At 52.6% G+C, this 27505-nt stretch overlaps 2 protein-coding genes across 3 annotated transcripts in view; one reads left to right on the top strand and one right to left on the bottom strand.

Moving 5' to 3' along the window:
• LOC120370544 (zinc finger protein 420-like) overlaps positions 1 to 27505 on the bottom strand; it is a 339196-nt gene that overhangs the window by 142588 nt on the left and 169103 nt on the right. The gene's annotated exons all lie outside the window — the stretch shown is intronic.
• Positions 6996 to 16378, top strand: LOC120403185 (troponin T-like). 2 transcript variants are annotated; one of them, XM_039534027.1, is made up of 2 exons: positions 6996 to 7738; positions 16178 to 16378. In XM_039534027.1, the coding sequence occupies exons 1-2, from the start codon at positions 7606 to 7608 to the stop codon at positions 16333 to 16335; spliced, it is 291 nt and encodes a 96-aa protein (XP_039389961.1). In that variant the 5' UTR covers positions 6996 to 7605; the 3' UTR covers positions 16336 to 16378. The 2 variants fall into 2 exon arrangements, with proteins under 2 accessions (XP_039389961.1, XP_039389971.1); XM_039534037.1 differs by having other exon boundaries at positions 16211 to 16378.

The following is a 27505-nucleotide window of genomic DNA, read 5'->3' on the forward strand; positions in this document are numbered from 1 at the left end:
CCAAATCTCTGCAAAACTGAGTGTGGCACATTGAGAGCCTCTGAGGTTTCCATGTGTCACCTGCCTGATCCCCAGCAGATCCCCAGTGGGGTTCTGCTCTTTAATGGCTGAAAGAGTCAATTTTACTGGTATTTTATTATCTTTAAATCATTAAGGGGAGCAACTACTTACCCTGACTGAAGCATCTTATCTCGTTTCTAAATCAAAGTGTCTCCTTCTTGTGTGCAAAGAGACACTTTAATGGGACGCCACAAATGGCAGATTTGGTTTCTGTATGTAAATTGAGATGTCTTCCTGTCCCATCTTTCATGCAGATGAGGCTAGGGGAGTTCTCTGTTCTTCATTCTGTATGCTAATGGAGATGTCTTAATCTTGTCACCCTGGCTTGGGGCAAGTAGGACAGTCAAGAGGCCTTGCAGGCCGCACTGGGAGGGGGATCGTAACCACCATGGCGGGGGCGACACTGAGGGGAAGGGCCCTTCAACTAGAGCCTGAGGGTGAGTGGCCACCGCCAGAGTGAATGTCCGACCCACGGTATCCCTGCAGCACAGCCAGGGCCTGGGCAGGGGCCTGGGATGTGTGAGGAACAGGCTGCGAACTGTCCTGACTTTCCAGCCACAGCTGTTTGGGGTTCCCCCAGGCCGCAGAGCGGGGTGACGGCTTTTCCTTCTTTTCCCTTCACCTTTCCCAGTTTCTCCTTGTGTTTAATAACTTGCTGTTTCATAAACTGTCTTTGCTTTGAACTATATGCGATGATCAGTGGGTCAGGGAAGCGTCTGGAGCAGAAAGAGTACCCCAGAGTGAGGACACCTGAGCCCTGTCCTAAGTACAACAACCAGACTGGGGTTCGAGCCCCAGGAATCCTGGGCCCAGCTTTGTCAGGGTTATGAGGACTCTGCAACACGAGAGTAGAACGGTGTCCTGAGTCAGGCGGGCCGCTGGGTGAAGGGAATGGGAGCGAGGACTCAGATCCTTTCACTAGCCAATTCCACGGGGGTAGTGTACAAACCAGGAAAGTTCCCCACGATAGCGGGACCATTCCCCTGCTTACATAGGCCTGGACACAGAATGTCTTTAGCTGCAGATTGCACTGCAGATCTGATTGGCTGTACATTCTGGATACCTCTGGCACCATGAGACTGCATGAACTGGTCCTTTCCTGTGGTCTGGCTCTGGTGAGGTAAGACTAAAAGGTGTTTTCACGGTTGGACAAGGACAGACTCTGGGGACTGCATTATTCTCCTCGGCAATTCCATTCTGCAGTGCCCTGACAGCAAGATCCCAGTTGAATGTGTGGGTTACTCTCCCCGGCAGGGTCAGGTTTTCTGTTCACTGTTTTTAATGACTGAAATGCTCTTCTCTTCTTTGTAACCTACGCATCTGTTTTGAATCTAATCGCGGAGCAGAAGCAGAAAATAGTCACCATTCCCCCGAGATGCCCAGCCAGAGGGAACTTTTCAGTAAGAGCTCCCTGCTGGTTCACACATGCATGTAGACAGCATCCATACGGGTGTCTGTCAGTGAGGTTTCTCTATCTGTTCTCTCAAATGTTTGCCTACTTGTTTTCTGGCTGGTGCTGGTGAAAGGATTTAGTATCCAAGGAAGGACGTTAGCAAACAAACAAAGCAGCACATTCCGTGTCCAGATTATATTTAGTCATAAATAAACATTGTCATGGTGTCCCCCCACCCCCACCCCAGTAGCATAGCTAGTGGGGTGCAGGGGAAACAGCCACTTCCCCTCAGCATGTTTTCCAAAAGCAGCGCCTGCCAGGCCGGCGCTGGGGGCAGCATGGCTGGAGGAGCCAATGGGGGGGAGGGCGGCAGGCACGGACAGAAGAGTGAGGGGGCCACCTCCTCGGTCATCGCGCCCCATGCTCAGCGCGGCCCCAACATCACCGCAGCCACCTCCTGCGGCAGCCCAGCCTGGCCTGGCCCAGCAGCACCATGGACCGAGGCTCGGCTAGCGACTCATGAGCCGGAGCCAGAGCCGGAGCTGGGATCCGCCCACAGTGCAGGGCCGGGGACAGGCGGCAGCGCAGGATGGAAGGTGAGCAGTGGGTAGGGTGACCAGATCGCAAGAGTGAAATATCATGACACACTGGGCGAGCGGGGGCGGGGGAGATGACGACAATGACGATACAGGTGCACAGAGCCATGAGAGGGGTCCCTAGGAAGCTGCGAGAGGGGTTGTATGACCCCTGCTGCAGCCTGCACCACAAGCCACAGGGCAAGGACTCATGGCCCCAGCTCCAACCCTCAGTAGAAGCCACAGGGCCAGGGGCACAGGGCTCCGGCTCCAGCCCCCAGCTGAAGCTGCAGGACAGGGGCAAAGGATTGTGGTTGTAAAGTCAGATCCAGTTGCAGGGCAGGGAAGTGAAGGGTCCAGTTCTAGCTCTGGCTTCAGCCACAGTCACAGAGGGGAGGTCCCCAGTCCTGCCTTCAGCCCCAGCTTCAGCCACTGACAGCTGAAGCAAACTACATCACAGAGGTCTGGAATCAGTGAGTCTAAATTATAGACTTAGTCGTAATACATATTTAAACATACAGATTTATTTGTACACTAAACAAACAGGGGTAAAGGGCCGGGGTTTTTATTTAGTCAATAAATCAACTTCCCAATTTGCATATCTCTCAGATATGCCAGAACTCTAGTACTTTTTGGCTGACTTTGCCATAGCCATAACTTGCTTCTGGGCAATCACAAAGCTATAGAAGTCCTTGCAACTCATCCGGAAATTCATTTTGACAAGGGTTTCACTCCGCACCAAGTCTAAAGTGACTTTCTGGAAGTCTCAGGCTTATGGCCCACTTAGGACATTATAATGACTAAAGCCTAGGGGCAGAGTGCTTAGTACCGTGAGTGGGTCCACTGACTTTCAGTGGGACTACTCACAGGAGTAAAGTTACTCACATGTGCGTTTGCATGATCAGGCCTTCAACTATTACCAGTAACTAAACACAAGTTTGTCCAATTAACAGCTTTGCTTAAGACCAGATTGCAACTTGCCGTTGTGGAGGGATGCTGGTGGAGGCACAAAACCTTTCCCCAATGAAGCCCTGCCAAATGGCCAGCATAGTCACTGCATTTGAGGGACCACAGAGATTGATCCCTCTGTGCACACCCCAGGAAGATAAATCTCCTCAAAGAAAGGGAAGACGAAGGACTAGAGCAGGCTAAGCACAGGACTAGGGGTAGCAGGCTTATCTGGAAGTTCACGGATGGATTGTGTCTCCCCATGGTGAAATCCCTCGCTGAACTCCCATAGGGGTGTTTCAGCTCTATGTATCTACTCAGGACTGAGTTATAAAGGCACAATCTAGCCCTTCATAGCCAAGTATTGTAAACTAATAGATTACATATCTGTTGCCCTTTCATCAATCTGAGCAACATTTCATTCAATGAGAAGAGTGACATGGCACCTGTAGAAATCATTAGCGGAGAGTGTGTTGTACTGCGCTACTACAATCTTGTTTAGAAGAAAATTACATTGACAGATGAAAGTATGGAGAGTCACAGATTAGGATGAAACATAAAAGAGAGACAAGGGTGCAGTGGTTAAGGTGCTAGCATAGGACTTGGGTTTTCTTGAGCCTGAAGTGCAGTGCATCTGTCGTCATTCACACCTATTTACATCAAAGCTAAACTATTTGGTTTAATTATTCAGATACATTCCTCTCCCATGCTCCCTGAACAGTCACATCTTGGTGCAGTCAGTAACAAAGAAACTGCTCAGTTTCCTATTGTGATACACAGATGTTTTTGGTTTTTCTCTCCTCCTGTTATTTCTTTAGGAAGGGTACTTTAATATTATACAGGGCGTGTTTACTCTGACCAGCGAATCTATGGCGCTGGACACAATTTGTATGAAATAAACTCATCTCTTAATTATTATTAGACATCACCAGCATGTGCAGTACGCCAGGAAAGACAAACTGACTGAATAACATTATTCCCCAAAATCCACTGATGGGTTCCTAGCAAGAGTAAAGAATTATTGTCCTACTGGGAGCCCCATTTTCTGTTGCCAGTTCAGATTCTCTGCTGACCTGTGTCAGAACAGAAACAAATATTTGTATTTGCCTCCTGGTTTTGGAGCCTTTAGGGATTAGATCTTAAAGGTTTTGCTTGGTTCTTATTTTTCATCCAACAAACATAAAGGCTGGAAACTTACTTTTTAAAAAAATGCAAACTAAAAGTGTCCTGTAGTCCAAGGAGGACCCTCAACAAATCAGAACTTAAGCAAAATACCAAATATCACAAGACTTATGATAAAACCGCATCTCCTGTGCTATTAGGACAATTTAAACCAGTGAGATTTGACTATTTCTAATGTAAATGTTAATACTAGGATCTTCATACTCTGATTCCTGCATTCGGTTTCAAACTTGAGAATTAGTTCATTTTGTTTTCACAAACTCTAAGTGAAAGCATAAGGCAAACCCTACCCCCAATAGTGACTGCTGTGGTTAGAAAAGGGAAATTTGAATCAGGGCTCCTCAAATCCATTTCTGGCTCTGCCATTGATTTATTATGTGGTCTTTACCTTTCCCCATCTGTATAATTATGATATATTCTTTGTAATACAGCAGTAATACAGAGTCTCTAACTAGCCCCTTTGTGCTTGGGATACTGGATCTAATAATGCTTAGCTACTTCTCAGGTGTATTGTGAGGATATAAACCTTGTAAAATGTTTTGAGATTCTTTGAAGAAAAATGCTATACATGTTTAAAGATATAGCGATGAGTGTGATGTAACTGTCTGGACATATAGTGGTGCAAACCATTATTACTCTTCCAATACATAAGGAAAATATTTTGGAAATTAAGGTTTAATCAAAGAGCACTGGGTGAGGGATTTTATCCTCTCTTATAATCCAAGTGTTTCTAAATATATTTATAAAGCTAACTATGTATGTGAAGGGAGATTCTCAACCTAGGAAAGCCAAAATGGTAAGTATTGCACTAAAACGGTTAGGTGATCTTAAAAATACTTACTCAAATACAATTTGATTAATTTTATGCCACTTAACTTTTTATAAATATTTTAAAAAATATCTATGTGAAATCTTCTACAAAACGTTTACTGTAAAAATCTGATGCATTTTTGTACTTTATTTCTGAAGTGAAACAAAAATATTGCTAGAATCCAGAGACTGCGTCAACATACTACTGCTTGGGTGACTTTTTTGGCCATGGGGTACAAAGTGACCAACGTTTTGCATTCACAATTCTTCAAAGCCAGTCAGGAAGAAAAGTTTTATTCAATCTTTTTAGGTGTCATTAATATCAGAGCTATAAAGCCAAGGAAAGAATGGTAGTTATTTCTGAAGAAAAGTAATTTTGATATATCTTGTCTAATAAATATTTATATAGCTATCCAAGGTGTTGGAACTAATCACTCTAGTTTTCCTTTAAAAGGGAAAATTTCTCATGGCTCAAGCTCAGAAATGTAGCATACACAGTAGTGTGATATTTCAGTTCAAGAGACGGATTCAAATAGACATTTTCATAAGGTCACAGTAAAACTTCATAGCATGGTACTATTCTATGAAGTGATGATATAAAATTTTTCATGTTCTTACTCAGGAGTTGTGCTCACTGCAGATTGAGTTGGACTCGCCCCTTAATATAAAGATAAACCCCAATCTGTTGCAGACAGATGAACCCAGAGACAATCCCCCAGCACGAGGTGGGGACAGAGCGCTGTCTCCCGGGGAAGTGGGGAGCGTCACGCGGGGAGAAGCGGCAGCTCTTCCCCCGCCCCAAGTGCAAACGCCCCAGCCGCAGCTGCAGCACCAGGATCAAACACAGCGAAGCCCCCAGGCTGGGGGCAGGAGCGCTCCTGGGCGGTGATGTCCTGGGGCTGCACGTGTCACTGGGCAGTGACCGGACACCGCGTGTGAGATGCCCAGAGCCATGCGGTGCAGCGGGGCCTTGCCAAGCTCCAGGGGAGCCACGCGCCCCGCCCGCTGGACCCAACCCGGGCCGGTCCCGCCTCTCCCAGGGTCTGGCCTCAGCCCCTCTTCCCTGAGCCCTGCCCCTGAGCCCCACCCCCTGCCACCTCCCACCCGAGCCCCGAGCCCTCAGCTCCCACCATCCCCGAGCCCCGCCCCTTGCCACCTCCCACCCGAGCCCCGATCCCTCAGCTCCCACCATCCCCGAGCCCCGCCCCCTGCCACCTCCCACCCGAGCCCCGATCCCTCAGCTCCCACCATCCCCGAGCCCCGCCCCTGCCACCTCCCCCCCGAGCCCCGCTCCCGCAGCGCCCCCCATCCCCGAGCCCCGCCCCGTCCGCCCCTGAGCCCGCCGGCCCCCCGCCACTGAGCCCCGCCCCTTAGCCCCTCTCCTGAGCCCCACCCCTGCCACCTCCCGCCCCTGAGCCCTCCGGCCCCGCCACTGAGCCCCGCCCCCTCAGCCCCCTCTCCCTGAGCCCCACCCCCTGCTACCTCCCGCCCCTGAGCGCCGCCCCACATGCCCCGTCCCCTGCCACCCCCTTTCCCCTCCCCAGCGCCCCACCCTGAAACGCCTCTACCCAGGGCGAAGCCAGAAGCGGAAGTTGAGAAACGGAAGTGAGTGCGGCGCTCAGGACGCCATTAGGAGAAGGTCAGATGCGCCAGACCCGGGGAGGCGGGGTCGGGAGTGTTGCGCGCGGCTCCTGACAGCAGCGGTGCATTGTGGGATTCCTCTTCCTCCCAGCGGGTCTCTGCTGTTTTCAGTCACGTGTCGCTCTCGCGGCTCCGCGCCGCAAGCAGCTGGGCCCTGCCCCCCCCCGCCTGAGTCTGCGCGGGTGGGGTCCCCCAGCCCCTCCCCCACCTGCTCCCTGCTCCGTAGGGACGTGACATCCCCCTCAGCCCCCCCCGACCCCGCCCGTGGGGACCCCTCAACCCCCCCATCTACCCCGCCGGCCCTGCCCTGCACCCGTGGGGACCCCTCAGTCCTGCTCCCCAACTCCCCCTAGTTCAGTCCCCAGCCTCCCCCTCATCCCCAGCTCCCCCCTCCTGTCCTCTCTCCCTGGCTTTTCCCTTTGCCCTGGCAACGTGCTGCCTCCCCCAGCATCGTCCTCCCACCCCACCCCCATCGACTCCAACCCATTTCTCCAGGGCTGGGCCCCATGTCCCTGTCACCCCACGGCCCCCTCCCAGCCCAGTGTGTGAGTCCCTCATTTCCACTCTCTGCTCCCCTCAACCTGCCTGGTTCCCCTTTTCAGCCCCCATGGGGCCCTCCAACCCACCCCACCCGTCCTCTCTGGGGTCTCTAAATCCCCATTCCCACAGTGCACCTTGGTAACCCTACCCTCCTCTCCCCAATCCCCCTAGTCCCTTACCTTGGGTCCTCCTGGACACCCCAACCCCACAGGCCAGACCCCCACATATATCCCAGTCACTCATTCACACACTGAGCCAGTCCCTCGGGGCCCCACTACCCACCAAACTTCTCCATCCGTGAGCCCGGGGAAGTGGGGGCAAGGTCCCAGTTTGGCTGGGCTTGGTGTGGGTTTGTGCTGGGCTCACAAAGGGGTTTTGCTCCCTTGGGGTGGGGTGTAGTTTTTGGCCAAAGGTGACATGGTTTGGTAGTCCTGTGGATGCCATGTGGTGTCTGGAATGGGGCGTGTGTGTTCCCATGATGCCCCTTCCCTTCTGCCTGCAGAGCCGGGGAAAGATAGGTCTGAGGAGCAGAGCAAGAGTTCTGGAAAGGAGAAGAGCAATATGAAGATGGAGTCTAAGAGGAGACCAGGTGACTTATGTGGAGGGAGACATGCTGGACAGCACCAAGGTTTGGGGAGATAACCAGGTGTGAGCCCAGGGTGCAGAGAGAGCTGGGGGAGGGTCTCTGTAACACTTCCCTGTCCTCTCTCACAGATGGAGTCCAAGAGGGATAGGAAGGAGAGGACAAGAGCCCCAGTACTAAAGAAAAATAAGGTGCATCTTAGCTGGGCCCGGGGCTAAGACCAGTGGAAGGGACAAGGAGTCTCCTGTGCAGAGTGACTATGTTGGGTGCAGGTGCAGTGCGGTGCTTTCTAATTGTAGCTGTGACAACATCATGCAAAGGGGGTTCAGGGTACAGCCCTGGGGCGTGGGCGAGGCAAGAAGGAGAGCCTAGCCATCACGGCAGATTGTGATGATAACTTTTGTTTTTTCTTCTTGTGTTGTGTTTGGCACCAAGGGGGGAAAGAAGTGTGTGTGGGGGGAGAGGAAGGGGGGAAAGAGTCTATCCCGGTGGTGAGATGGAAAATGAATGAGAGCACAAGCGTTGTTGATGCCAGGCAAGACCTGTCCAGCTGGGAGCGGAGCAGCTGTCACTGGCTGTGAGATAAGTATCTGGTCTGACGAGGGCTCTTGTCACCTGGCTCCAGGCAGGGACTTCCTGTTAGCTGAATGTGAGTTTCTTTAGAAAAAACAAAAACAAGGAAAAAAAAATGTCCTGACTAGCTGTGGATTCAAGGGAGATTCATAGACTCTAGGACTGGAAGGGACCTCGAGAGGGCATTGAGACCAAATACTGTCTAGACCATCCCTGATAGACATTTATCTAGCCTACTCTTAAATATCTCCAGAGATGGAGATTCTACAACCTCCCTAGGCAGTTTATTCCAGTGTTTAACCACCCTGAGAGTTAGGAACTTTTTCCTAATGTCCAGTCTAAACCTCCCTTGCTGCAGTTTAAGCCCATTGCTTCTTGTTCTATCCTTAGAGGCTAAGATGAATAAGTTTTCTCCCACCTTCTTATGACACCGTTTTAGATACTTGAAAACTACTATCATGTCCCCTCTCAGTCTTCTCTTTTCCAAACTTAACAAACCCAATTCTTTCAGCCTTCCTTCACAGGTCATGTTCTCTAGACCTTTAATCATTCTTATTGCGCTTCTCTGGACCCTCTCCAATTTCTCCACATCTTTCTTGAAATGCGATGCCCAGAACTGGACACAATATTCCTGCTGAGGCCTGACCAGCGCGGAGTAGAGTGGAAGAATGACTTCTTGCGTCTTGTTCACAACACACCTGTTAATGTATCCCAGAATCATGTTTTCTTTTTTTGCAACAGCATCACACTGTTGACTCATATTTAGCTTGTGGTCCACTATAACCCCTAGATCCCTTTCTGCCATACTCCTTCCTAGACAGTCTCTTCCCATTCTGTATGTGTGAAACTGATTGTTCCTTCCTACGTGGAGCACTTTGCATTTGTCTTTGTTAACGTCATCCTATTTACCTCAGACCATTTCTCCAATTTGTCTAGATCATTTTGAATTTTGACCCTATCCTCCAAAGCAGTTGCAATCCCTCCCAGTTTGGTATCATCTGCAAATTTAATAAGCGTACTTTCTGTGCCAATATCTAAATCATTGATGAAGATATTGGACAGAGCCGGTCCCAAAACAGACCCCTGCGGAACCCCACTCATTATACCTTTCCAGTAGGATTGGGAACCATTTATAACTACTCTCTGAGTACAATTATCCAGATGATGTTTCCATTTGCAGGGGCTGTTCATCTCTCTGGCCAGCAGTGGTGTGTGCAGCCTTGGAGAAGATTGAATCCCTGAGGGTGACTCCCTGTTCTGAGTTTCGTTTCTTCCTCCTAGGTGTCTCTGTCTCTCTTCTCTACTGTGTTGGGCAACCCACACTCAAACGCTCTCTCCTTTCATGAACACCTGTCATGTTCAGTTGCTTACATCCTCTTCCTGTTCCCCCACACCCAGTCTCCTATGGGCTGGGCTGGGTCTATCTGCCTATGGGCAGGGTCTCTGCCATACTGGGAAGGATGGGTCCTGCCTGCCAGGCTAAGGGGGTTGCTCCTTCCACTCCCGTCTTTCTAGAGAGTTTGGGAAGCCTTCATAGCTGTAACTGGGCTTCAGCGTGAGTGGCCAGTCATGTCTCTGGGGTCTGAGACTGAGAGGGGTGGGCTGATGGCCATGGTTTTGGGCACAGGAGAAGCGGGGCTGGGATTAGAGATGTGTGGAACTGCCCTTATCACCCCCTAGCTCCATTACTGCATCACCCAAAAAGCCTCACTCAGGGTCCACGGCCAGTACTGGGTTTCCGATGGTGCCACTGGCACCATGGCGCTGGGCCCAGGCTCCAAAGGGGCCCCGGCCTGGCCCCCTCCACTTGCGATGCACCCTGAGGTCCCCTTGCCCACTGGTCCTCTCCCCTCTACCCCCTTGCCCCTGTCCACTGCTCGCTCCTCTCGGCCGGCCAGGCCCAGGGCTCCTTTCCGCCTCCTGCCCCCCACCCACTGCCGCTGCTCGCTCCTCTCAGCCGGCCAGGCCCAGGGCTCCTCTCCGCCTCCTGCCCCCCACCCACTGCTCGCTCCTCTCCACTGCGGGTGGTGAAAGCTATAAGGGTAAAAGGCTCCTTTATCGGGCACTAGCTCGCCTAGCTCAGGACATGGGGCTCCTTCTGCTGCCCAGACTCTCTGAACTACCTGTGTCTTGTGGAAATGAGCCTGCCCCTGTCACCAGGGCGGCTGACGAAGGAGTCTCCTGCCTGGCGTGGCTCTGGCAGTGCGATGCAAGCACAGTGCAGCAGGGAGTTAACGCAAGGACAGTAGTTCTTCCTTCCCAGAAACAGGAAGTACGTGCTTGCAAAATGGGACAGACCCCAGAGCCCCCCAGTGCAGCGCAAGGTCAGTGTTTCTCAAGAGGGAGCAGCAGGAGCTCCTAACCCTACGTGGGCTGGGATCGATACCTGGCTGGCCTGTGCCCCGAGGAGTGAGAGCAAAGGGAAGATTTGTTTGTGGATTTTCCCCTTCAGGTTGCCTACGGAGCTCTTTCTCCGAGAGCTGCATGGGAGGAAGTGAAGGATCAACCCTGAGCTGGAGGCTGGCAGCAATATTCTGTTCAGGGCTGGTGGGGTGGGGGAGCTCCCCGCAGTGAGGCTTAAAGGCTCTTTGCTAAAATCTGGCCTGTAAGAGATTAGTCTTGCAGTGTTTGTTCAGTGCTGAGGAATTGGCTGTAGGAGCTGTGTCTGCGGAGTCCCGGCTGAAAGAGGGGGCTGTTCAGTTCTGCTGACTTTGCAGCTGGATGCAGCCTTTTGGGTCCTAGTGCTGGTCGTGCCCCCCTTCTATATGCTGGGAGGGGCCATCCTGTTCTGTACAGCAGGGAGTGCATGTGCTGGGGTGGGGCAAGGGGGGCTGGGGGAAATAAGCAGTAGGGGAGGAAGGGGGTGGGATGGGGAGGAGATGGGGCAGTGGGGAAGGAGCATGGGATGGGGAAGAGAATGGGATAGAAGAAGCGAGGGCAGGGGAGAAGCGGGGCCCCAGCATGCAGCATCCCCCTTAGCAGCAGCTGAGGCTCGCCCATTAAGCAGCCCCATCGAACCGTCCCCCTGACTAGCCCCACCTCCCCTGCATCTGTACCACCCCAATGAGCCCCCAGACACCCACCTCACAGAGCCCCAGCCAGCTGCACTTAGCCCCCCACCCCAATGAGCCCTATCTCCCCTGCACCCAGCCCCCCTTGTGCTGAGCTCCCCACACCTAGAGACCCCCTGCTGAGCTCCAAGCACCTTCACCTGGACCTCTCTTCAGAGTCCCACTGCCCCATCAGCCCCAACAAGCCCCTGTGCATCGAGATCCTCTACTGAGCCACCTGCTCTCTGACTGCTCCACCCAGAACCCTGCTAGCCCCACCTGGATCCCCCCTCCAAGCCCCTCCACACTTGGATCCTGCCAGGCTGAGCTCCCTCCCACACCTGGTGCACCTGGCTCAGAGGCGCAGTGCTCAAAGGTGTTTCTGGGGCAGGCTCATTCCTTACACTGTGTCAGGGTCGGGTGCAGCCCTGACCTGGAGGGCTTGGAGGGGGACGGGACTGCAGGGTGATCTCCCACCTCCATGCAGCCAATGGCCTGTACTCCCACTGCAGGCTGGAGCTTCCATTTTTGTTTATTGGCAAATAAAATTTGCAGAATTTTAAAATAGTGCACAGAATGTTGAATGTTTTGGTGATGAATTCCCTCAAATATGGAGCGCTGGACAGTTGTGGGGGGGCTGTGAGGGGGTACTAGGCAGTGGGGGGTGCTGGTTATAGGGCTCTGTGGCCACAGGGGCACTGGGCATGGGAGCTGCCAGGCATAAGGGGATGGGGGTAATGGGCAGGGGGTAGTATGGCAGAGCACGTTGGCAGCGCAGGGCTGGGTCAGGGGTGAAAGTAGTTTAAAGGATTTACCGGTACTCCAGAGTCCTGTGGAAGGGGAGGGGCCTCAACCGGAAGAGGCGTGACCTTTATTTGAAGAGGTGGGGCCTTTAAATCCTGGGGCTTTTAAATCAGGATTTAAAGGGCTCGGGGATTCGGCTGAAGCTAGGAGCCGGGCCCTTTAAATCACCCCCAGAGCTACCAGCTGCAGAGGCGGCTGGGAGCCCTGAGGTTTGGGCAGGGACTAAAGTAATTTACATTTCTTACCCATATGGTCCAATCGCAAGCAATCCACCTCTCCTATGTACTTCATGGATCCCTCCCATTGCATAACATAGGTAGAGAAAATAAAGCTACTATTATTACTACCAGTACTGTCTGTAATGAAACTTTACTATTGGAATAAGCCTGAAAAAGTGAAAAGCCTGAAAAGTCACATTTTTCTCCGTGTCTTCCCTCCTCCTCCAGCCAGGCTGCCGACACTAGGCTCCGTGCTTTCTCCTTGCCTGGCACTCAGCAGCTGCAGGGGCTTCCCTCTAGCTTGCAGCAGGGAGATTGGCTAAGGGAGGGAGAAGCCTGCCTCCTGCATAAGAACAGTTTAAACTCAGCTGTTCCCTGCGCAGTTCAGTAACATTTCAAGGAGGATCTGCAAGCAGTTTGGACATCACAGCCATGATCCTCTGCTGGGGAGGGAATGGGATAGATTTGAACTTGGAAATGGTTCCTGATTTTGATTGTGTTTTTTGTATATAGGAGATCCCCCTCATCCCGGGGGCAGAAAAGAACTGCCCCTGCCATGGTCACACACCCCGTCCCTGGAACAACAACTGGGAATGAAATTAACAAGGATGCAAGAAATGGCTCCTAACCCTGGGGATTGAACTGCGCAGGGAACAGCTGAGTTTAAACTGTTCTTATGCAGGCAGGAGCAGCAGGCATTTCAGCCAGTCTTCATACTGCAAGCTAGAGCCTAGAGGAGAACCCCTGCTGGGGGTGGAGGGTGGGAGGAATGCAGAGCCTTGTCTGCAGCCTGGCTGGAGGAGGGGGAGGGAGGAGACGAGAAACCAATGTGACAGTGAGTTTTCCCCTTCCACCTGCTTTTATTAGCTCTGGATTTAAGCTGTGCAGCCAAATGCTTGTATTGTTGTGTATATTAGTATTGGAGAGATCCCCTCATCCCGGGAGCAGAAAAGGACTGCCTCTGCCATGGTCAAACACACCCTCCCCCGGGTACTGTGAGTGAAATTAACAAGGATGCCAGAAACCACTCCTAACCCGCAGGAGCCTGAACCACTCAGGGAACAGCTGAGTTTAAATTATTCTTATGCAGGGGGCAGGCTTCTCCCTCCCTCAGACAGTCTCCTTTTCTTACTGGTCCTCCGTACCTGCCCGTACCGGCTTACTTTCACCTCTGGCTGGGTGGGCCAGTATGCCTCTGGCGGCTGCGGGTTTGTAAACAGTGGCCTTGTTGGGCTGTGCGGACCATGGCTGTGCTAACAGCCCCCCCTCCCTCCCGCCTTGCCCTTGGCCAGCCCCTTGCTCTGGAGTCAACCCCCCTCATGCCATTCCCCATTGTCCCATGGAAGCCCACAAAAGGTTGATCCTGCCCTGTCCACACCTCCTTGTGCTGGGCTCTGCATGGACAGTCAGAGGGACAGCGGGGTGATGTGGAGATAGATGAGTGTGTAAGGCATGCAGATGGGTGCAGGGTGTGTGTGGCATACAGTGGGGACGGATGGGGGCTGGAGGGTTGGATGGACAGCGGGACAGACGGAGAGCTGCAGGGACGGATGGGGACATCACAGGCCAGAAGTGTGATGGGATCCGCTCATGGCTGCTGGCCCTGTCATCTGCTGCCTTCATCTGCCCGTCGGACTCTGCCCCTGTCTCTTGTAGGCAACGCTCAGCGGAGTCCGGCTCTGTGGCGTTACATTGGTGCCTACATCCAGTGCACACCTGTGCGTAATGTGCTCCTGGAGAGCTCGGGCACGGACAAGTGTGCGGGCTCTCGGCTGCTGAGCCAGCTACTCCAGAGATTGCCCCAGATCTCACCCCCCTTGGGCAGCAAGACTCTGGCCGGTGGGTTCCTTGTCCCTCCTTGCAGCCAAAGAAGCCTGCTCAGCACAGAGACTGAGGTCACCTGCCCCTGCCCAGCCTCTAGCTGGAGCTGCTCCAGCCCCGAATTGCTGGTGTCCCAGCCTGGCTGGAGTTGGTGTGAGATCCTAGCGGAGTCCGTTCTTTCTCTGCGGTAGATTATGATTTTCCCCACTGCGGTTAGTTGCTCTTTCTCTGCTTCCCCATAGCCCCTCCCCAGAGTCTGTCACTGCTTCACCTAAAAGCTGCTTCCCTTTTGGGTCTGTGTGTTCTGGGGTCTCTGCTGTCAGCAGGGACACTGCTCTGGCTCTGGGCAGGTGCTTGCCAAGGTAGGGTTGTAAGTTAGAACTTTCTTCAGCAGAAATTGTAGTAAAATTAGCCTTTGCCTCATTTCTTAAAGTGCAGAATAACACCCAGGCACACTCCTGCTCATCGGGGTATGTGTGGGTAGGTGTCCGGGTGCAGTGCCTCCTGTTGTCCAGGTGGGGCAGTGCCCTATGTGTATTATCTGGAGGCCAGGTGTGGCAGAGCCCTATGTGTATCTCCCCCCCAGCACTGTGATAGTGACCTCTGCTGGCCAGGCACAGGGGTGCCCTGTAGTGCCTTCTTGTTGGAGCAGTGACTCCTGGTGGCCAGGTGCGGCAATGCCTTGCATATATCCCCCCATTATTAATGCGGCGATCCCTAGTGGCCACTGATGGCAGTTGCCTATGTGACCCCACCACTACCATTACACCTGTGACGGTTGATGGCTGGGTGAGGCAGGGTCCTGCATGTGTATCAGCTGCTGGGGCAGTGCCCTCTGTGTATCCCACTCTCATCTTGGTGACTCATGTTGTCCAGGTGGGGCAATCCTCTGTGTGTATTTACTCACCCCAGCCCCTGCACTGGGGCAGTGACCACTGGTAGCCAGAGGAGTCGGTGCCCTAGGTGTGTTCTTCACCTCCCCTAAGGTGGCAGGGTGCCTGGGTGGCCTTGGGTGTCAGGCAGTGCCCCTGGGTATCTTCCAACCCCTTTATGGCAGTGAGCCCTGTTCCTGGTGTGCATCACTACCCCACTAGGGACGTGCACTGGTGGCCAAGTTGGGGTAGTGCCCTACTGGTATCTCCTCCCCCCGCCCCAACACACCATTGTGGTAGTGGCCTGTTTCATTCCCTTACCACCACTACCATTGCAGCAGTGACCCCGGTGGCCAGGTGAGGCAGTGCCCTGCATGTATCCTCTCCAACCAGTGCCCAGTCTGTGGCCTCTGGTAGCCACGTGGGGCAGTGGGCTGTGTGCACCTGTGTCTGGGTTACACAGTGGGGCTGTTTACAGGCCAGTGGGGACAGGCCCCCACTATTCTAGGAAGAACGGGAGTGTCTGGGACTCGGGGCAGAACACTGCACCTTGTATGTACGTGTGACGCTCTGAGCACCTTTCCCTGACATGAAGAAGAGCCCTGTGTGGCTGAAAAGCTGGTCCAATAACAGGTATCCCCTCACCTGCTTTGTCTCCCCAGTATTCTAGCAAGTGTCCAACTTCCCCTTCACTGCTGTTCTCCAAACCCCCCAGGCAACACACACCCCCAGGTCCCTTGACCTGCCAAACCTCCCCTGGACCCTGAGCCTGATCCCAACCCTAGGGGAGCACCCCACCTGCAAACCCTATAGAGCCTAGGGTAATCAGATGTCCCAATTTTATAGGGACAGTCCTGATTTTGGGGTCTTTTTATTATATAGGCTCTTATTACCTCCACCCCCATCCCGATTTTTCAAATTTGCTATCTGGTTATCCTAGACCTGCTCCGAGGAGGAGAGGGGAAATCCTGGGGCTGAGGGGTCTGTAGGAGGAGCAGTGTGGGGATCTCTCTGTCTTTGGATGCTTACATGGGAGGGGGAAACATTAAATCTGCTCTCTCCATCTCTTAAAACCCCTGTCCTTCCTCTTCCCCCTACCCCCAGCAGGAGTCACACTCTGCCCTTGTCTCTTTGACGCAGAGACCCCCACGGACCAGTCAGAGAAGAAGGACCTTGCCTCTGAGGAGAAGGCAGAGGAGGATGAAGACCCAGACACAGAAGGAGAGGAAGAAGAGGAAGACCTAGAGACAGAGAAGAAGAAGTAGGAAGAGCAAGTCCTGATCACAGAAAAAGAGGAGGAGGAGGTGGAGGAGCTAGCCATAAAAGAGGAGGAGGACATGACCATAGAGGAGAAGGAGGAGGAGGACATATCTGTAGAAGAAGAAAAGTAGGAGGAGGAGAGCCTGTCTGCAGAAGAGGAAGGAGGAGGAGGAGAGCCTGTCTGCAGAAGAGGAAGGAGGAGGAGGAGAGCCTGCCTGCAGAAGAGGAGGGAGAAGGAGGAGAGCCTGTCTGCAGAAGAGGAAGGAGGAAGAGGAGGAGAACTTGTCAGCACAAGAGGAGGAGGAGGAGGAGCACCTCTCCATAGAAGAGGAAGAGGACTGACCACAGAGAAGGAGAAGGAAGAAGAAGGTTGAGGAAGAGAAGGACATGGCCCTGATGGAGGAACACCTGATCATGAAGCAAAAGGAAGAAGAGAAGGACCTGGCCATGGAGGAGGAAGAGGAAGAGGACCTGGCCACCGGAGTGGAGCACCTGACCATGGAGCAAGTGGAAGAGGAGGACGACCTGGCTCCAGAGGAGGAAGAGGAGGACCTGGCCATGGAGAAGGACCATTCCACAGAGAAGGACAAGGAGGACCTGGATCAGGAGGAGGAGAAGGAAGAGGACCTGGCAATGGAGGAGGATGAGGATGTGGCCATGCAGGAGAAGGAAGAGGAGATACTGGCTATGGAGGAAAAGGAAGTGGAGGAGGATTAGGACTTGGCCACAGAGAAGGAGTAGGAGGAAGAGGACCCAGCCACAGAGGTAAAGGAGGAGAATGTGGCCATGCAGGGGGAAGAAGAAGAGAAGGAGATGGACCTGGCCATGGAGGAGGAGCAAGAGAACCTGGCCAGAGAGGAAGACGAGAAGGAGGAAAAGGAGGAGGAGAACCTGGCCATGGAGGAGGAGGAGGACCTGACCAGAGAGGAGGACAAGAAGGAGGAGGAGGAGGAGAACCTGGCGACAGAGAAGGAGCAGGAGGAAGAGGACCTGGTCACAGAGGAGGAGGAGGAAGATGTGGCCATGCAGGGGGAAGAAGAGGAGGTAGAGGACATGGCTATAGACTAGAAGGACCCAGGAATGGAGGAGGATGAGGATGTGCTGATGCAGGGGGAAGAAGAGAAGGAGGTGGATCTCACCATGGAGGAGGAGCAAGAGGACCTGGCCATAGAGGAGGAAGTGGAGGAGGGGAAGGACCTGGCCATGTGAATGGAGCACGTGGTCATGGAGAAGAAAGCGGACGAGGACGACTTGGATGAGGAGGAGGATGAGGAGGGCAAAGCCAAGTCCTCCTCCACCTCCATGGCCAGGTCCCCCTTGCCCAAATGCATAAATAGGGCAGTAATGAGTAGGAGCAGGGAGGGGATCTTACCTCTCTCTCTCTAGCATTGGTGAGAGCGATAATGGAATGGTGACAGCCAGTTCTGGTGTCCGTGTTTTAAAAGGATGGTGTTAAATTGGAGAGTGTGCAGAAGAGTCACACAAATGATCTGAGAGCTGGAGAAAATGACCTACAGTGAGAGACTCAGACTGTAGGTGGGTGAAATTTAATGGCCTGGAACATTCAGGAGATCAGATGAGATGATCCAACGGTGCCTTCTGGCATTAAGCTCTATGACACTCCATGAAGCATCGTCTCCTTCCCTCCGCCCCTCCCCCACTCCGATGTGTTTCACTGCACAGAAGGGTGTCCGGGCAGCCTGGAATGGCCCTGCTCCAAAGTGGCCCTGGTGGAGAAGACAGCAGTGAGTGAGAGATGGTTGTGGGGACCTGGTGGGAGGGCAGGAGACCTCGGAGAAGGAGGGGTCTCCCTTGGGCAGGGAAGCAGATCAGTGGCATTGGAGGGGACAGCAGAGAGCAGGGATTCCTGAGGCTGAGGACTGGGCAGCAGCCAAGAGGAAATTCTGGGTGTAAGCACTGGGAGCAGGTGGGGAATTGTGGGACTGGAGGGTAAGGCGAGGCTGGGGGTAGAAAGGTAGGGGGCAGCTGCGAGAGGCTGGGCGTGGGCCAAGTTGGAAGGGAAGGAAGGAATCGGGATGATAGGGCCCAGCTGTGTTGCCAGAGGATCCTGCTGGCTGTGTCTGGGAAGCCTCTCTGGGAAGCACCCAGGGGTCAGTGGGGCCTGAATCTGACATTCTCCTTTGAGTCTTACAGGAACTAACTGAGGAGCTGCTGCAGGACTCTGGGCTCAGCTCTGTCCTCTCCAGCTCCATGGACCGCACGTGAAACCTCCCGTACCAGAAGCTCCCACCCGGCTCCCCCAGCTCCGGTGCTGCTCAGACCCAGAGATGCTGCCTCCTCCATGGCCAGGTTATCCTCCACCTCCTGAACAGCCTGCGGTGATGGGTAAGGGAACCCATGGCCACACAGAGACACCATGGCCACGGGTGGGGATTGAATCTAGGCCCTTCACCACCACAGGCACAAGCCCTGCCAGGCTCTCATTCAGGAAGCCATGGAAGGCTCTGCCTGCAGACACCCCCCTCTCCATTTCCACTGCCAGACTCTTGCCCGTGGTGACAATGAAGGAGCAGGAGAACTCCTGGGGGAGAACCCCCGGGCTGCACAGTCGGGTGTCACAGGGACATCTCTGGGAGCCATTGACAGAGTGTTCTGTTGGGGCCATTTTCCTGCTCTGACCTCTGTTGAGGCCACCCTGCAGAATATGTCCTCACAGTTTGGCGATGGGCTGCGAGTCACCACGTAGGTGTGCAGCAGCCATAGTGGCTGCATTGACCAGGGACCAAAACCTGCAGCCCAGGCTGCCCCCATAGATGGCAATGGGATTGTAGCCTGGGTAACTAGCTGCTGGGGCAGGGCATATAGAGAGAGGATCAGAGATGCAGCAAACCACTGGCCAGAGAAGTGAAAGAGGTAAGGGAAAGAGGAGAGCGAGGACATCGGGGGGAGCTGCTGCAGTCAAGGGACCCCAGCCAGAAGAGAGAAGCTGGGTGGGTTAGACACACAAAGTCCTGTATCTTGGCAGGTGTTAGACTAGATGAACCTTGCCAGAGGCGGCGAGTTATATGGTACCCAGACTCCAGCAAATTCAGGGCCCCGGGGGCCCGGCTCCACTAATGTTCAGGGTAGGGTTTCTCCCCCAGCCCTACCTGCCACCCCCGCGCGCCTCCCCCAGAACATCCCCCAGCCCTGCCTGTAGGTGACTCTGAGTTGAATCTGGGGGCAGGGGGCTTATCCTGCCTGGACTTCTTGAGCAGCAGCCTGGTGGGGCTTGGGTGAGTATCTTGTCCCTGGGGGGAATCCTCCCCTCTGGCCCCCCACCGCAGCCCAGAGGGCCTGCTGCACCCCAAACTCCTCATCCCTGGCCCAGCCCCACACCCTGCACTCCCTCCTGCACCCCAACACCCTGTCCCAGCCCAGAGCCTGCACCCAGCACCCAAACCCCCTCTCACACTGAGCCCCCCAAACCCCCTCCTGCACCCCAACCCCGTCCACGCCCAGAGCCTGCACCCAAACCCCCTCCCACACTCCCTCCTGCACTGCAACCCCATCCCAGCCCAGAGCCTGCACCCATCACCCCAACCCCCCTGCACCCCTTCCTGCACCCCAACCCCTATCCTACCCCAGAGCCTGCACCCAGCACCCCAAACCCCATCCTGCACCCCAGCCCCCATCCCAGCCTAGAGCCTGCACCCAGCACCCAAACTCTGGCCCAGAGCCCGCACTCCTCCCGCACCCAAACTTTATCCCGAGCCCACACCCCAAACCCCCTTGTGGCAACCCTAATTGTGGCACAAGTGGGCCGTGGAGTTTTTATAGCATGTTGGGGGTCCTCAGAAAGAAAAAGGTTGAGAACTCTGCCTTAGGATGATGCAGTGTGGCTGTTATTTTGCAGCCTGTCAGGACGAGAAGGGCAGTCTGGGACATTTCTGAATTAGCATTAGTCCATTTCACACCACAATTCCCGCCAGGCTCTGTCCCTGCAGACAGACACTCTAGATTCTGCCAGGCTGGGAAAACCTTCAGGTATGTTATTACAACACAGAACTGACCCCTCTCCCGGGACTAAACTCACAAGACACTTTTAAACCCTCCCAGGAACACTTCCTTGAGAGGAGATTTGTAATGGGAATTACTAGGAGAGGAATGATCCTGGGGAAGTCAGTGCCTAGCCTCTCAACCCCGCTCCTTTGGCTTCGTTTAATGAACAGATTAAAGATAAAAGTATTGTACTCGTTCAGTGTCAATACAGTCTCGGCACACGTTGGATTTGAAAAGTTGTTCTTCTTCGTCTGTACACCACAAGTGTCCATTTTAAATCGGAAGATTCATAATGCCCTACGGGTTACTTCCCTATAATACACAGGGTCACAAACATTGTGGTGAATAGCACAGGTTAATCTGTAATCACAGTGAGTTTCAGCCCGTAGGATCACCTGTAAGGATTTTTCCTTCCTTTAAAGAGGGCAGAACCCTAACCCCATTCAGAAGATGCAGGGAATCTTACAGTAAACTCTTCCCACATGGTCACCTTTGGGTATGTCTACACTATGGGATTATTCCAATTTTACAGAAACTGATTTTTGGAAACAGATTGTACAAAGTTGAGTGCACGTGGCCACACTAAGCACATTAATTCGGCGGTTCATGTACCGAGGCTAGCGTCGACTTCGGGAGCGTTGCACTGTGGGTAGCTATTCCATAGCTTCCCCATAGTTTCCACAATCTCCCCCACCCATTGGAATTCTGGGTTGAGATCCCAATGCCTGATGGGGCCAAACATTTGTTGTGGGTAGTTATGGGTAAATGTCATCAGTCAAGCCTCCCTCTGTGAAAGCAACAGCAGACAATCATTTCGCGCTGTGAGGGAAAATATGGTGGGCTTACAACTTTGGCCAGGCTTTTAGGCCTAAAGTTTGGATAAGCTTGTTTCTAGGCTGTGTTGAACTTTGGTTCAGCTTGTCTCTGTGTATAAGGGGAAGAGAGGAGGGGGACAGAGTGATGAAAGAGTGATGGAAAGTTGCTTTTGTGTGTCAAGAGGTAAAAGAAGTCACAGTGGAAAGTTCCCGAAACGGATCTATGGCTTTGTGTGTATAAAGGGCATGAGGGGGCAGAATGATAAAGTCCCCAAGTAGCATAATTTGCAATGGCCAGGCTTATGAAATATATAACCACAATAGTTGTGTTAGAAAGGTCACTGACCGCAAAAGAACAGACAGTGAGTAACAGGTGGGGGTGGGGGGTTAGTGGGCGAGACGCTTGTTTTTGCTTTTGTCCTATATTAATTTTGCAATGTATTCCAAATAAGGTAATTAATACAGAAGCATGTGTAATTTGTCTGTGGTTTTAATCTTTATAAGATAGCTAAAATTTAAGGAGGGTAGAGCAGCTTACCATCTGCATGTGGCCATGTTGACTCTCCTTGCATATATGCTTGTATAAAATAAAGGAGCCTCAGGCTGTCTGATCCAAAATCAACCATGTGGTCGATTTTCCACAACAGCGCCCTTTTCCCTGGATTGCCCAGGCAGACTCCATAGCACAGCAACCATGGAGCCCGTTCAGCCTTTTTTCACTGTCACTGTCTGTCTACTGGATGTTGCTAACAGACGTGGTACTGCAGTGCTACACAGCAGCATCCCCTGGCCTTTGCAAGTTAGCAAAGAGTTTCCAGCCCTACTGTACCATCTGCTGCTTTGCAAGTTGACAATGACAGTTACCAGTTATACTGTACTGTCTGCTGCTGTAATGGGTGCTCCTGGCCGGCCTCGGTGAGGTCGGCCGGGGGTGGATGGATAAAAATGGGAATGACTCCCCAGGTCATTGTCTTCTTTAAGTTTTGTCTAATGGAGAGTCAGTCCTGTCTAGACTATCAGGCAAGCCTACTAAAGAACCAGAGAGGCAAACGGCCACTCCGAGTCAGAGCCCCAGACATCCTGCAGAAATGATGAGCTGCATGCCATTCTAGGGGGTGCCCCTGCAACAACGCCACTCATTGCTTCCCTCCTCCCCCACCCCTCCTGGGCTACCGTGGCAGTTATCCCCCCATTTGTGTGATGAAGTAATAAAAAATGCATGAATAAGAAACAACACTGACTTTATTGCCTCTGCAAACAAAGCTCAAAGGGGGGAGGGGAGGGCAGCCTCCAGCTGCCATGATATTCCAGGCAGGAGTGAATCTCCTTTAGACAAAACTTAAAGAAGAGAATGACCTGGGAGTCATTCCCATTTTTGCCCAGGCGCCCCCGGCTGACCTCACCGAGGCGAGCCAGGGGCACCCATGGGATGACGATGATGGATACCAGTCGTACTGTACTGTCTGCCATCCGCAAGGGAAGGGAAGGGGATGCTGCTGTGTAGCGCTGCAGCACCACATCTGCCAGCAGCATCCAGTAGACATACGGTGACATTGAAAAAAGGCGAGAGAGGATTTTTCCCCTTTGCATTCATGGGGCGGCGGGGATGGAGAGGGGGAGGAGGGCTGACGACATATACCCTGAACCACCCGCGACAATGTTTTTGACCCTTTAGGCTTTGGGAGCTCAGCCAAGAATTTAGATGGTTTTTGGAGAGTGCGGGAACTGTGGGATAGCTACAGTCATCAGTCGCCCCTCCCTCCGTGAGCATCCATTTGATTCTTTGGCTTTCTGGTACACTTGTCTCGGCTCCTTAAGTTTCACGCAGCACTGTGTTGAGTCCCTGTTGTGGCCTCTGTCCATCATAGCCTTGGAGATTTTTTCAAATGTTTTGGCATTTCGTCTATTGGAATGGAGTTCTGATAGAAGAGATTCATCTCCTCATACAGAGATCAGTTTCAGTATCTCCCGTACGGTCCATGCTGGAGCTCTTTTTTTATTCTGGGACTGCCTGGTCACTTGTGCTGATCAACTCTCCATGCTGGGCAAACAGAAAATGAAATTCAAAAGTTCGCGGCGCTTTTCTTGTCTACCTGGCCAGTGCATCTGAGTTCAGATTGCTGTCCAGAGTGGTCACAATGGTGCACAGTGGGATAGCTCCTGGAGACCAATACCGTCGAATTGCAGCCACACTAACCCTAATTCGCAGTGGCAATACCGATTTCAGCGCTACTCCCCTCGTCGGGGAAGAGTACAGATATCAATATTAAGAGCCTTTTATATCGAAATAAAGGGCTTCATTGTGTGGACGGGTGCAGGGTTAATTGGGTTTAACACTGCTAAATTCGAGATGAAACTCGTAGGGTGGAGCAGGCCTTTGTAAAGCCCATCTATCGGAGCTTGCCTTAGCACAAGAAAATAAGGCCACGCAGTGGTAACCACACAAACAAGGCTTTATTTACTACGAGGAAAAGGGCTAGGATAGGCTAGAGAAGGGGCAGATTAACAAAATTTTAACTCTGGAAATGCTCCACTCTCACAAACAATTACACCCATGAGGTAATGTTGATGTTCTCTCTCTTCTCTTGCAGGGGCAGCGATGGACGGCTGCTGCTCTCTTGACATTGGACGTCAGGGATGGACTTCGATGCTGGACACAGGAACGGGTGAGTAGACCTAACTAAAAACCCTCCCTATCCCTCTTTGAGTCGTCTCTGTCTGGATGTTAGATCCTATCTACGCGGATTCAATCCGTGCGTGGGAGTGTGCTTCCCATCCCAAAATCATAGAGCGCATGGCAAAAGGTCACCACATTCTTGTCCCAAGTCCAAGATGGCACCCTATAGATAGGCATGGACATTTTGGGTTTTCTTCCCTTCTTTTACTAACATTTGGCAGGGGCAGCCAGCATTTTACACACCCAAAGACTGGATTTGACTAATCAAGGAACGTTCCGCGGTAGGGTGACCCATCCAGAAGGGTGCTGTATATCTCCTCTGAGAACTCCTCCCTCTGTCCTCTACTAATTGAAGTGGGCCTCAGCTAATGCTCCTTTGCAATTTTCCTGAGAACTGGCATTGCTTAAAGAGAGCAGCCAACCACCTGCAACTCTACCCTGTGGGCTGGCAATGGATAAAGGGAGTCTGGGAGAATTTCCCCTCTCTCCACCTGGCTCTGATGTCTGAGGGCTAGTCTACACTTACCAGCCGGGTCGACGCGGTGAGTTCGACTTCTCGGAGTTCGAACTATTGCGTCTAATCTGGACGCGATAGTTCGAACTCCGGAAGCGCCGCGGTCGACTCCGGTACTCCACCACTGCAAAAGGCGGTGGCGGAGTCGACCTTGGAGCCGCGGACTTCGATTCCGCGGCGTCTGGACGGGTGAGTAGTTCGAACTAGGGTACTTCGAATTCAGCTATGCTATTCACGTAGCTGAACTTGCGTACCCTAGTTCGACCCCCGCCCTTAGTGTAGACCTGCCCTGAGAGAATCACATGCAAGAAGCTCTGTGAATGTTGGGTTCTATGCAGTGGGATGAGATGTCAGACATGGAGCCCAAAGGACAACATGTCCTGACTCTGCAGTAACTTCATTACATAAGAACGGTTGTACTGGGTCAGACCAAAGGTCCATCTAGCCCAGTATCCTGCTTACTGACAGTGGCTAATGCCAGGTGCCCCAGAGGGAGTGAACCTAACAGGTAATGATCAAGTGATCTCTCTCCTGCCATTCATCTCCACCTTCTGACAAACAAACAGTCTAGGGATACCATTCCTTACCCATCGTGGCTAATAGCCATTAATGGACTTAATCTTACAGTGAGAGATTTCAGAGATCATCCAGAGGGTTCTGCCCTATAACAGTGTGTGGGGATGGGGCAGAAGTGGGGCAGTGATTCACTCATGAAAGAAGTAGGGCTCAAGGGGTCCTCATGCTGCAGCCACTAAAGCCCTTGTGTGCTGCGTTCCAGCCGGGCCGGCTCTGCCTGGCTGGGGTGGGGGCGAGGCAGCGCCATGCGGCTGTGCGGGAGAGGAACGGCAGCGCATTGCCATGACGAGCACTGCACTGGGAACCTCTGTCCTGGATGCTGTTCTTACCTGTAGGCTCTGCCCCCTTGCAGCTCCATTGGCCGAGAATCGATAATCCAGCCAGCACTGGTTTTTATCTGCCATTGTGCTGCCCAGTCACATGGCTTTATTAGATGCTTTTGAACTTCTTCAAAGTCTTCTCTACGCCTGACTAACCTACATAATATTGTGTCATCTGCCAATATCCAACTCGTCGTTCAGCTGCCCGGTTCCAAACATAAAGTCCATACCGGGTCAGACCAAAGGTCCATCTAGACCAGTATCCTGTCTTCCGACAGCAGCCAATGCCAGGTGCCCCAGAGGGAATGAACAGACAGGTAATCTAGTGATCAATCCCCTGTCACTCATTCCCAGCTTCTGGCAAACAGAGGCTAGGGACACCAAAAAGTTGATAAGCGTCTGTTGTATGTACCATAGCAGGACAAAGAGGTCTTCTGTGTCAGTTCCGGTTCCCTAGTCAAATGCAGAACCCGACACGAGATTGCCAAGCTTCTGCAACCATTTGTAATGTCTATTGAGGATGTACCATGTGGTCCTGTCAGATGTCAAAGGCACTTCCTGAAAAGCTGAAACAAAGAGGAAACGGGTTGAAAGCCCCATGGTGCTGATGTGACGGGTGTCTAGGAAACCTCCCCTTCAGATGTTCTTTGTCACATGCTATTAGCTACCCAAGAGTCTGGGGGCACAGAAACAACAACTCAGCTACTCCCAAAATAGCCCTGGACAGAGAGGAGACCCCATTCTGTGCATAACTTTCCCCTCCGCCGGCATACACATGGACAGACACATGTACACACAGACAGTTGGGGACACTTGTTCTTTGGATCGAACAGGAACATGACAGCAGCAGAGGCGTTAAACCATCAAACATTTAGGCCGAAATCCACAAAGGGATTTAGGCTCCTAACATCTACTGAAATCCTTTGTGGCCCTGTGCCTTCATTCTTTAAGAGGTCACAGGGAAAAGTGTTTCCCATCTGCACTCATGGGATTTCCTATGAACTGATAACTAATCTCTGAGTGAAGTTCCCTGGCCATCACTCCATTACAGGGAGGTCAGGAAATGAATCATTTACTACAGAGGGTAATTGTCGTCGTCATCATCATCGCCGCCGCCACCACCCTTAATAATAACAGCCCTTTTCAATTCTGTCAGGCCTTCCTTTAGAGGCCTTCAGACCTCTATGAAGACAGTCTCCCCACACAGCTCTAAGGCTACGTCTATTCTAGGAGCTAGGGATGGAATTTCCCTGCTCCCATACACATATTGTGGCACCTTGGTGAAAGTGACCATCCTTCTTCCTTAAACACTGTCCTTAGACAGAGGGACACATTCAAACCTGTGTTCAGGCCCTGTGCTGCACCCCTGTACTTCCCACAGAGGCACAAACACACAGAGGTATTTCCTTACTTTCATAGAGGCCGGAGATGCCATCTTCATTCACCGTTTCAGACAACAAGTCGCAGTAATGGTGGATAGTATTTCCTAGATAGACAATGAATCTCATTACTTTTCAAATCCTTTGCTGAAAATTGCTAAAGATGTAGCCATTCCCCCAAGACAGCCCTTGGGAAATTAAATACATTCCTTACATCTGTTCACAAAGCACATTAGATAAAGCATCAGAAGCCTAGAAGTCACTGAGAGACTGATTTCCAAAGGAGATTGAATTCACATCATGCTGGTTTCCCCTAGGCGCAGTCAAAGAGGAGTTGTGGACAGGGGACGTTAGTGCGGTCGGTAAAGTTAAGTTGCTCCCTTCGCACACACGCTCACACACACGCTCTCACACTGTTAGGATTATGGCACTGTCAGAGGGAACAGAGCAGCAGTCTAGAAAAGGGCTTTGAAGGAAGCATTTTAAAAAAGATCAAGTGAAGTTGCTCTGCTTACCAATGGACAGGGCTGCAGAATGTCTTATTGTTGTCTCCCACTCCGCCTCTGGCTCCTTCAGGTACTTGGCTGCTGGCAGCTCCGGCTCCTCCAGGTACTCGGCTGCTGGCAGCTCCAGCTCCCCCTCCGCATCTGGCTCCTCCAGCTCCTTCGGGTACTCAGCTGCTGGCAGCTCCAGCTCTCCCTGCGCCTCAGGCTCCTCCAGTTCCTCTGGGTACTCGGTGGCAGGCAGCTCTGGCAGCCCTTGTCCTTCCTCCAGGTCAGGTTTCTCCTGGTCCAGGGCCTCCCTTGGCCCAGCAGCAGGGTCTGAAGGGAGCAGCCAGCGATCTGCATCTGCCTCTCTCCCTGGTGCTGCCCTGACTGGGCTAAGGGCCCCA

Source organism: Mauremys reevesii, linkage group 1 (assembly GCF_016161935.1).
Source record: "Mauremys reevesii isolate NIE-2019 linkage group 1, ASM1616193v1, whole genome shotgun sequence".
Classification (NCBI taxonomy): domain Eukaryota; kingdom Metazoa; phylum Chordata; order Testudines; family Geoemydidae; genus Mauremys; species Mauremys reevesii.